Source organism: Arachis ipaensis, chromosome B6 (assembly GCF_059453495.1).
Source record: "Arachis ipaensis isolate K30076 ecotype BB chromosome B6, ASM5945349v1, whole genome shotgun sequence".
NCBI classification, from domain to species: domain Eukaryota; kingdom Viridiplantae; phylum Streptophyta; class Magnoliopsida; order Fabales; family Fabaceae; genus Arachis; species Arachis ipaensis.
In genome coordinates, this window is record NC_142441.1 from 144,493,360 (window position 1) to 144,504,875 (window position 11,516).

General features: G+C 38.9%; 1 protein-coding gene across 2 annotated transcripts; it reads left to right on the forward strand.

The window, feature by feature from the left end:
- Positions 1 to 8,926: 8,926 nt before the first annotated feature.
- On the forward strand, positions 8,927 to 11,516 carry LOC107605158 (uncharacterized). Of its 2 annotated transcripts, none has more exons than XM_016306932.3 (2): positions 8,927 to 9,350; positions 9,734 to 11,516. In XM_016306932.3, the coding sequence occupies exon 2, from the start codon at positions 9,736 to 9,738 to the stop codon at positions 10,993 to 10,995; it is 1,260 nt and encodes a 419-aa protein (XP_016162418.1). In that variant the 5' UTR covers positions 8,927 to 9,350; positions 9,734 to 9,735; the 3' UTR covers positions 10,996 to 11,516. The 2 variants fall into 2 exon arrangements, with proteins under 2 accessions (XP_016162418.1, XP_016162417.1); XM_016306931.3 differs by having other exon boundaries at positions 8,944 to 9,350; positions 9,578 to 11,516.

Below are 11,516 nucleotides of genomic sequence, written 5' to 3' on the forward strand. Positions count from 1 at the left end.
TAAAATTTTTTATTCTCCCATCCAGCAAAATATAAAAAATATGCTCTCTTCTCTCGTTTCTTTTCATTCAAAATTGTCCTCATTTTTCCTTTTCCTCCCCCTCTTGTTCACCTTCTCTTCGTTTGTTCAACTAGTGGAGATAAAAATTGAAAGACTAGTCAACTTAGATAAGGATATGTGGTTTATTGTTAGATATTTCGTCTTTAAAAGTTGTTCTTTGCATGTTGTTTGATTTCTTCATGGAATTAACTCGATGGTTTGATTTGGACATTTAGTTGGTTCATGTTCCATGGTTCATATTTTTTAGTAAATTATATAAATAAAATTTTAAAGCTTTCAAAGTTATTTTTATATAATAAATGTGATTTGCTTAAAAAATATTTTAATATAATTTACTAACAAGTATATGCGATAGTTATTATAATTTTTTAATAAAAATATTGTATTAAAATGAGTTTCAATAAAAGTGATACTTTTAAAAGTGTCATTAATATTATTTTATTAAATGTATTGAATAATAATAATTATCTTTATTTTCAATATTTTAATTTTATTGTTAATTTTTTTCTGCTTTTATCTCTAAAGTTTTAATATTTTTCAATTATATTTCTGGATTAGTCAACATATGATATGACGTCGCAATTATATTTTGACACACATTAGTGTAGAATGCTATGATGCATTTTCTTTAAAAGTGTTAATACATAACGATATAATTGAAACATATTTAAAAATTAAAGACAAAATTAAAAAAGTTAAAGATTAATGATATTTTTAAAATTTTTTAAAAATTTTAGAAATAAAAAATATATTTGACCCCAAAAAGTATCACGCTCTTTAATATTTTTAATATTCCTAGTATACTTAAATATTACCAATACTTCTTAATATTTGTTAGTTATTTTGGAGTATATAGAAAAATAAACTTATATAGGTTTTGTTTGAATAGAAAATAAAATAATTTAAATAAGATAATGTGGTTAAAGATATTTTTTAAATAAAAAGGCATTTACTTTATCAAATATCACATATAAATTTAAGGGCAAAAAACTAGAATAAACCAAGGGAAGTTGCAAATTACCTAAATGAGCCAAAGTGAAATTCGTTTCTGCAATGAGCCAAACCCTATATTTATATAATTCGAACCAGTGTGGTTCGAACTCTATTCATGAGTAATTCGAACCAGGGTGGTTCGAATTACTAAGAGAGAAATTCATTCAAGTAAATCGAACCAGGGTGGTTCGAATTACTTGGGAGGAAAACGTAGCACATAATTCGAACCAAGCTGGTTCGAATTATATGGGGAGACGCTGCATCAAGTAATTCGAACCAGGCTGGTTCGAATTACACAAACTGAATTCGAACCAGTCCGGTTCGATTTAGTGGTAGACAGTGCAATATATATATGGTTCTAAACGTGAGTTGCTCTCATAGAGGGTGTAATATGGCTAGTGAGGAGAGTTTTGTGGTTTTGGTTCACCATAGAGGATCCATTAAGAGGAAAACTCGCTCCGGTGTGAAGTTTACAGATAAGGATCCTCTCTGTATTGTCGTGAAACCAACGACGAGCTATGATGATCTTGTTAGATCTGTGCTGATGAAACTTGGTCTGGAAGGTGCGAAGCGAGTGAAGAAGTTTTTCTATCGCATTCCAATCACTGTCTTGCAGGATACGGTGAAGTATGATTGCTTCACGATTGGTAGTGATGAGGACCTGCAATTAATGTTTCTATGTCGGAGGCAGTTTCCCGAGGTGAGGACACCAGAGTTGTTGGCAAAGTTGGTTGATGTGGTATCCAGCTCAGGGGGTTCGAACCGGAATGCCACCACTGAAGCAGCGGCAGCCGGTTCGAGTTCCAAGCCTGCCGTTGCTTCTTCGTCCGTCCCTGTGTACGAGCCAGCGGTCGAACCAGTCGCCTCCCCGTCTTTTGCTGTTGATCTGAATGATGGAGTAGGCGACGTGGTAGGATCAGTTGATATTCTGCCGAACACTTTACAGGGAGTTCCACCGGTTGGCGTCGGAGATGGAGTGTTGGGTGATGTAGAGGAGGACGACGTCGAGCCGGATATGATTGAGGATGACAGCGGCGACGAGGTTGGAGCGACTGAGCCTGCATTGGTGGTCGGTGGTTCTAGTTCTGGCACACAGTAGTATCCACCACATTTTTCCTCTTTGGACCTAGATGCCATGAGACAAGAGGGTGTTTCAGGGCACTCTGTTGGATTCGGAGCTAGAGATGCTGAAGGGACTGCTGGTTTGACAGAGTTCCAGGTTGGTCAGCAATTTCAGGATAAAGACGAGGCCCTGTTAAGTGTGAAGACTTACAGCATCCGGCGAGGGGTACAGTACAAGGTTGTGGAGTCTGATCATCGCCGTTATGTGGGCAAGTGTTCTGAGTTTGGGAATGGGTGCACATGGTTGATTCGACTGAGTCTGCGGAAGCGCAAGGGCATTTGGGAGGTCAAGCGGTACAATGGACCTCACACTTGTCTTGCGACCTCCATCTCGAGTGACCACATGAGCTTGGATTATCATGTGATTTCCGCGTTCGTTATGCCAATGGTTAGGGCTTATGCATCCGTCAGCATCAAGGTGCTCCTAAATGCCACGGCAGCACACTTCGGGTTTAGGCCGACTTACAGGAGGGTCTGGATGGCGAAGTAGAAGGCAATTGCCCTCGTATACGGTGACTGGGATGAGTCATACAACGAGCTCCCCAGGTGGGTTTTGGGAGTCCAGTTGACGATGCCCGGTACTGTTGCAATCCTACGGACGAGCCCCGTTCGAGTTAGTGGACAAGTAGACGAGTCTCAAGCTTTTTTCCACAGACTTTTCTGGACGTTTCCACCGCTCATCCAGGCATTTCGCCATTGCAAGCCCTTAGATAGCATTGACGGGACCCATCTGTATGGAAAGTACGGGGGTACTTTGCTCATCGCGATTGCACAGGACGGGAACTCCAACATTCTACCCGTTGCATTCGCACTAGTAGAAGGTGAGAATGCAGAGTCTTGGTCATTCTTTCTCTCCCACCTTAGACAGCACGTGACACCGCAGCCCGGTCTTCTGGTTATATCGGACAGGCATAACGGCATAAAGGCTGCGCTTGAGGCTCCGGACGGAGGTTGGTTACCTCCATCTGCATACCGTGCATTCTGCATTCAACACGTAGCGGCTAATTTTGCCCTTACCTTCAAGGGCAAGGATGCACGTAGGCTTCTAGTGAATGCCGCATATGCCAAGACCGAGGTTGAGTTTGATTACTGGGTTGATATTCTTCGGTCTGAAGACCCGGCGATGTGTGAGTGGGCGAACCGGATTGATTATTCCTTATGGACTCAGCATCGTGACGAGGGACGGAGATTCGGTCACATGACGACGAATATCTCGGAGTGTCTCAACTCAATCCTAAAGGGTGTCAGAAACCTCCCTGTATGCTCTTTGGTGAAGGCAACATATGGAAGGCTTGCGGAACTCTTTGTTCGCAAGGGGAGAGAGGCTGAGGCCCAGATGGGAACCGGACAGCAATTCAGTCAGTACTTGGTGAAGTGTATAGAGGCCAACTTGAAGAATTCGCGGTGCTTCACGGTGACTTTTTATGACCGGGATAACTCCGAGTTCACCGTAGCCGAGACCACTCCGACGGGCTCTTTCTCATTGGGTACCTACAGAGTATCGCTTGCGTCTCGGACCTGTGACTGCGGGTACTTCCAGGCACTTCATTTCCCGTGCCAGCACACACTTGCATGCTGCGCCTACTCACGGGTTACCTGGTCCTCTTATGTTCACAGCGTGTATCAGATTAGTTCAGTGTTCCGTGTGTACCAGATGGGATTCACACCGCCGATACCGGAGGGATTCTGGCCACCTTACGACGGGCCAACCGTGATCCCGGTAAAACAAAGTTATTTCCGTACTAACCTCTTCGTTGATGACCCCAGCTATATGGGCGACTCCGTCCAAGCGATATAACCGTGCCGGATCGTCCCCCATGAGCAGAGTATTCCGTTCAGGTCTTTCTCGGAGAGAATCTGGGTCGTTTTCTCTGAGATTTGGTGGGGCAGGGGAAGGTGAGAATGGTTCGAATGAGGCTGATTCGAACTCCTTATATAGCCCAATCACTAGTAATTCGAACCAGGGTGGTTCAAATTACTAACAACCTAGCTTAAGTGTAATTCGAACCAGGGTGGTTCGAATTACATGATGACCTCATTTACCCATAATTCGAACTGGCGTGGTTCGAATTACTTGCATTCCTAGTTCGAACCAAGCTGGTTCGATTTACTTTCAATTTTTTCTTTGAAATTCGAACTGCTCTGGTTCGAATTATTTGAAGATGAAGTTCGAACTAGCCTGGTTCGAATTACATAAAAATATGATCTGGCTCATTGCTGTATCGATTTTCATTTTGGCTCATATAGGTAAATTTGGATTGATGTTGGCTTATTATAGTATTTTGCCCTAAATTTAAATATAGAAGTCAAACGGTAATTTTATAATTATCTCACTCTCAATAATAAATATGATATAATAAAATAAAGAGGTAAATATTAAATCGGTACCCGAAAGATTTTGGCACTGATAAAATAGTACCTGACTTTTGTTATTGACAAAATATTCCCTAAAAGATTTTAAAATTTGACAAGTGTGTTTCCGAGCTTGCCGGAACAAATCTCCGACAAACACAATGCTGACATGCCACCTTATTCTAGTGACTTGGCAAACCATCCCCCAAACCCTAATCACTTCCTCCCAATGCAGACTCTCCCTCCATCTCCCTCCCAATCGCAGCCCTCCCCCTGTCCAATGCAACCCCCTCCCTCTTCCTCCCCATTGCAGCCCCCTCCCTCTTCCTCCCCATTGTAACCCCCTTTTTCTCTCCCTTCTCATCACAACCCCCCTCCCCAACGCACATTTCCCCCTCCTTCTCCCTTCCCATCACAGCCCCCTCCCCAAAGCATACTCCTCCTTCTCTCTCTCAACACTACCACTTGCAGCAACAATCACCTCAACATCAACAGCAAGCAGCAACAACAACAACAACCCCAACACATACTTCACTCTCTCTTCCCATTGCAACAACAATCTCAACAGCAATAGCAATCTCAACTGCAAGAGCACCATCAAGGACCACCGCCACCACCATCGAAGCCTCAACAAGGCCTGGAATAGCCACATCCCCTCAACTCCTCAGCCTTTCTCTCTTTATATTTATATATGCATGTTACGTGTTTGTGTAAATGTCTGTGTGTGTGAATGAATATTGTTATTGTTATTGTTATAGTCTTCCAAGAGGAGAAGAAAAGAAGCAGGGAAAAGAGAGAAGGAGGAACAAGCAAGGTTTGGTTCTGAATGTGCAGATTTTTCTGTTGATTCTGTTTGAAATTTTGATGGTATTGTTTTTGCTGTTATTGTTGTTTTTGCTGCTGCAATTAGGGAGGCAGAGGGAAAGGAGAGTGTGCATTAGGGAGAGGAGCTGCGATGGGGAGAGAGAGGAAAGGGGGCTGCGATAGAGAGAGAGTGTGCATTGGGTAGGGGAAGAGCTGCGATGGAGAGAGAGAGGGAGGGGGGAGTGTGTGTTGGGGAGGGAGGGGAGAAGGGGAGGCTGCGATGGGAGGGAGATGGAGGGGGAGTCTGCATTGGGAGGAAGGAATTAGGGTTTGCGGGATAGTTTACGAGGTCACCAGAATGCGGTGGCCATGTTAGCATTGTGCTTGCGGGAGATTTGTTCCGGTGAGCTCGGGGACATGCTTGTCAAATTTTAAAATTTTTTAGGGACTATTTTGCCAATAACAAAAGTCAGGTACTATTTTGTCAGCGCCAAAATCTTTCGGGTACCGATTTGGTATTTACCTCTAAAATAAAATAAAGAGTAAATACCCTTTCTGGTCTTTAACCATTTATTCGATGGACATTGCATCCCCTAACGATTATAAAAACACAAATCAGTCTTTTATCCACTTTTGTATTTGTTCAATCCAGTCCTTGAGACTAGTTGACAGCAGGTCAACGTTGACGTGTCAGGTAACTGTATCTACATGGCTTTGTCTCCTTTGTAATAGGGACAAATCGCCTCCTGAGCCCCTCAACCATCTCCCTCCTCCGCTTTACTCGCTTCGTATCTACCAAAAAAATAAATAAAATAAAATTTAAGTGTTAAAATAAATGAAACTCATGATGTTATTATGGCGGTAGTGGTAGTGGTGAGTGATGAAAAAAAATGAGAAAGTAAAAAAAAATGCAGAGGGAAGAGAGGAGGGAGAGAAATTTTAGGAAAATATAAAATTTTTATTAATTATCATGCATAAATGGTGGTGATAATATTGTTAATGACGTTGATGATTGTGAGTGCAGTGGCGGTGGCAAAGAGGGAGGATAGGGAAAGGGAGGAGTGTGAGTGCGGTGGAGAAGAAGGAGGAAAGGAAGAAGAAAGAGTTTCGGAAGAGGGAGATGGTTGAAGAGTTCAGGGGCGATTTGTCCCTATTATGAAAGAGACGTTACCAATTGTTATGGTTGCTCTAGTATCCTTACTGTTAGGGCAGTATTGAATGTAGAAGATAAGGGTAGAAGGAAAGAACGAGTAACTGAACAGAGGAAGGAATTATCGATGTGATAATTACCCCACTGACAGAATAACTATTATAGATTTAAATGAAAGAAGAACAAGAATAATTGACTTTCGAGAGGTCAATTCTCTCCTACTAGATTTTCACTCCACTTATTTCCTGCCTACTAGCTTTTCCAGCCTTCCTATTTATAATATCTACTCCTATAACTACTGTCCTAAAGATGTGGAGTTTCAAAATTTAAAATTCAGTTTGCTACTTTTTCTCCTCTCCTTTTATAAGTATACTTAAAAGGAGTTAAATCCCTATTATCTCTCTGGTTTGTTGCAATACCCCTCCCATGAAGAGCCACCTTGTCCTCAAGGTGGAAAGAGGGAAATGTTGTTTGTAATGTTGCTACTGACTCCCAAGTGTTCTCGAAATCTGGCAGTTCTTTCCATTTGATAAGGACCTCAAGATCTCCCTGATTGTTGTAGCGGCTGTCAACGGCGTGTTCAGGTTCGACCAGCAATTCCCCTTCTTCCGTGAGTGCTTCGGGTAATGGTTGAGGATGTAAGGAGGGTCCAACACTTTTCTTCAACTGGGAAATATGAAAAACAGGGTGTATTCTTGCGGTGTCAGGCAATTTCAGCCTGTAGGCCACTGCCCCAATCCTTTCTAGCACCTCAAAAGGACCATAAAACCTTGCACCCAATTTCAGCGTTAACTTATTGTTAATCGCTTTTAGGAGAATATAAAAGTGGATGGGAACTAATTTGTGTTTTTATAATTGTTAGAGGCACAATGTCTATCGGATAAATGGTTAAGAACCGAAAAGAGCTTCTATTTTAAAATAAAATAAAAGATTGAGGAATAAATTGAAAAAAGATTATTATGTTATCAAATCAAATAATCATATGTAAATGATAGAAATCAATCAAATCGTAATTACTTGTTTTTTTTTTTTAACTTTTTGTTAAACTAAAAAATACATTAGCATATCTTGTAACGCTAATTTTCTAAGGATATAATTGAAATATATTTTAAATTTTAGATACAAAATTAAAATAAAATATTAAAAATATTTTAAAAAGATTTCAAAAACATAATGACGCAAAGTATATTTGAGCCAAAAATATTATAAAACCCTAACAAAATATTAGTACTCGTGTCTAATTTTCATGTGAGAGATGATACAAATTTAATCTTATCAGTTAACAAAATAACTAAATAATTTCTAAATATATTATTTAATAAGTTATTTAAATATGCAAACTTAATTGATTATTTTTATAACATCAAAATATAAATGTGTAATTTATTTTTTTAGATTTAAAAGCTAAACTAATTTTAAAATTGTAAAATTTTAATTGTGTTAAATTCATTTTTTAAATTGACTTATATGTATAAACATAGGTCAAATAACTAAATTTTGATTGATTTTTGGATTAACCTGATTTGCAAAGATATTTATTTAATAAAAGAGTAAAGTATTATTTTTGTCCCAATGTTTAGTGTAAATTTTATTTGTGTTCCTAACGTTTAAATCGTCTTATTTGTATCTCTAACGTTTGTAAAAGTGATTCAATGTTATCCTGCCGTCAATTACACATCATGAGCGCTTTAGTTTGAGTTTTAAAAATCTCTTCTTGAAGTTAGAATACAAATGTCTGGGATAGAATCGATGATCTACTCCGAAAAATAACTCATCAAATGTTGAAACTAATTCCTACAACATTTACCTAATTTACTTTTCTAGGGACATAATTGAATCTAGACATAAATAGTGGGTATAATATTAAAATCGAACACATCTAAGTGAGACCTAATTGAGAATGAATACATCCAAGTGAGAATAATTGAAAAATATACTCTGATTTGTTAGTATAATTGATAGTAGGATAACATTGAATAACTTTTATAAACGTTAAGGATACAAATAGGACGATTTAAACGTTAGGGACACAAATAGGACTTATCCCAAACATTTGGGACAAAAACGATACTTTACTTTTTAATAAATTTTTTTAAATGGAAAATAAAATAATGTAAAATAATTTTGTTTAAATAAAATAAAACATAGGAGTAATTTATATAATTTTGTTTAAATGGAAAATAAAATAATGTAAAATAAGATAAAAGATTTAATTTAAAAAAAAACATTTACTTTGTCAAATATCATATATGTAGAAAACAAAATAATGCAAGATAAGATAAAAGATTTAAATTTTTTTTAAAAAACATTTGCTTTGTCAAATATCACATATAAATTTAAAATATGAAAGTCAAAGTGATAAACTTATAATTATCTTTGTTTCAATAATAAATAAAATAAGACAAGGCAAAATAAGATAAAAGATTGATGAATAAATTAAAAAATATATATATTTACATTATGAAATCAAATAATCTTACGTAAAAGATAGAAATCAATCAAGTAATAATTACTTGTTTTTCATTTTTAATTTTTTTTGGTTAAAACATAAAAAGTTTTATTTAAGTCGTTGTTCTTCATTGTGCTTCCTTCCATTGCTGCAAATTTCAAAATTTTCTTTCTTTTTATTTTTTATTTTTTAATTTTCTTTTTCGCGCTGGCGTTGCTCAGTTTCGTTCAACTCAGTGATCTTTTTATGATTTGAAGTTCGAAGCTTTCGAATTTCGCTCAAGAATTGGGGTTTCTGATTAGATGCAAGTTGTGTAGTAATGCTCGCGCTTCGTGTTGTTACGATGCAACAGGCATGGTGGTTCGAGCCCCAAGTTTGGTGCTTAGGGTTTTGATTTGCCACGCAATTCGCTGAATTCAGGTTAGTTTCAATGTTTCCGTGCTTTTAGAGTTAGCAAGTTCCGTTTGCAGTTTTGATCTCTAGGGTTTTGGTGTTTGGGAAGTTGAGATTTGGCTTTTGCACTGTTTGCTGTATTGGTTTGTGAATTTTGTGCTATAATGTAACTGTTTTCCAGTTTCAGAATTGCAACTTTCTGGTTTGTTACAGTTATTGGTATGATTTGTGCATCTGGTTGTTGTGATATGCAGAGTATATGGTACTTTGATTTAAGTTAAATGATGTGAGAGAGGGTAGATTTCGGTTTCTTTGGAAACAGAATTAACTGCAATTCAGCTGAAATCGACGTTTCGGGTTGGTTGGTTATTTGCTGATTTTTTGCATGGTGTATGAATCTTTCTGTTCAGAGATGCAACCACAGAAGAGCTCTAGACTCGATTTGGCCGAATTGAAAGCACATATTATAAAGAAGGTTGGAGCTGATAAGTCGAAGTGGTATTTCTATTACTTGAGCAGGTTTTTGAGTCAGAAGCTGGGGAAGAATGAGTTTGACAAGTTGTGCTTTCGGGTACTTGGAAGGGAGAATATTCCATTGCATAATCGTCTTATAAGGTCGATTTTGAGGAATGCTTGCCAAGCAAAATCTCCACCACCAGTACATCCATCCGGTACTCCGAAATCGGTAGCACATGCTACTAACATATCTCCTAGTAGACAAGATGGACATGAACCGAGTGTTACCAACATCCAAAGTCAAAATCAAAATGCACCCATTTGGTCAAATGGGGTTCTGCCAGTCTCCCCGCGCAAAGTTCGGTCCGGAATGCGTGATAGAAAGCTTAAAGATAGACCAAGCCCTCTTGGACCAAATGGGAAAGTTGACTCTGTTGCTCATCAACCCACAGCTACTGAAGACAGTGGTAGTAAGGTTGAAATGGAGAATGGAACACTTAGTCAATGTGATTATCAAAGGCACATACAGCATCTTCAAGCAGTTGCTGAGCTACCTGAGACTGAAATAGGGGACGCTATTCATAGACCTGCTGAAAAATCAAGAATAAATGACAAGGGGCCGACCAAAATATCGTTTGTTGAAGATGGGGAAGAGGTGGAGCAGTTAAACCACCTCAGTTTCTCTAGAGGTTCTCTGACAGCACCGCTTGGGATTCCTTATTGCTCTGCAAGCGTGGGTGGGTCCCGCAAAGCAGTGCCCATTAGTAGCAGTGGTGGTTTTGTTAGTTGTTGTGACAGTGGTAGCTTGCATGATACAGATACCTTGAGACGGCACATGGATGAGATTGCCACGGTTCAAGGTCTTGGTGGTGTTTCTATAGAATGTGCGAACACGTTGAATAACATGGTAGATGTGTACTTGAAACGGTTGATCAGGTCTTGTGTCGATTTAGCTGGAGCTCGTTCTACAAATCAGTCAAGGAAGCCCTCTGTCCCAAAACAGATTCAGGGGAAGGTCATCAACGGCATGTGGCCAAATAATCATTCACATTTGCAGAGCATTGTTGGGCCGGTAGAACCTGAGCCCGAAAACAGACCACCTTGCTCTGTATCTTTGCATGATTTTAACATTGCCATGCAGCTAAATCCACGGCAACTTGGAGAAGATTGGCCTCTGTTGCTAGAGAAAATTTCTATGCAGTCCTTTGAAAGATAACGTGTATTAAAGTTTTTCTTCTAAAGCAAAGGTAGGGTCTGTTCATTAAGGTTCTGTGTGGCCCAGCCAAGTTTGGCGTTCATTGGTGAACTTAGTTTTGCTCTCGTTGCGAGGAGGAGCCGAACCAGATGAGACCCATGATACCATGGGTGACTTCTAGCCCTTCCAGAATCAAATGCTGGTTCTGAGTTCTATTTAAAGGGCTAATATGGATCACAGTTCACAGATTTATTTAACTGCAACCAGGGGTGCTATCAAATCGAGCCCATGATTGGTTGCACTGTTGTATGTTTAGCATTGATGTTGGCTGTATTCGCCATATTTAAAGATCATAAGGTTTTTCTTTCTGCTTTGCAGCCAATGAGAAAGAAAACTCAAGAAGTTTTGCAGGTATACTGTTGTTTTAGCTGGGAACAAGGGACTATGACATGTACAATAGCTGAAGGTTTCTCTTTATGTATTCTTAGAATATGAGGATTGATTGAAATTCAATATCAATAACAACATTAACATCTATTGAA

What these genes read in the sequence shown, in the direction of transcription:
- LOC107605158 (XM_016306931.3), top strand. Translation starts at nt 9,709, where the DNA reads ATGGTGTATGAATCTTTCTGTTCAGAGATGCAACCACAGAAGAGCTCT.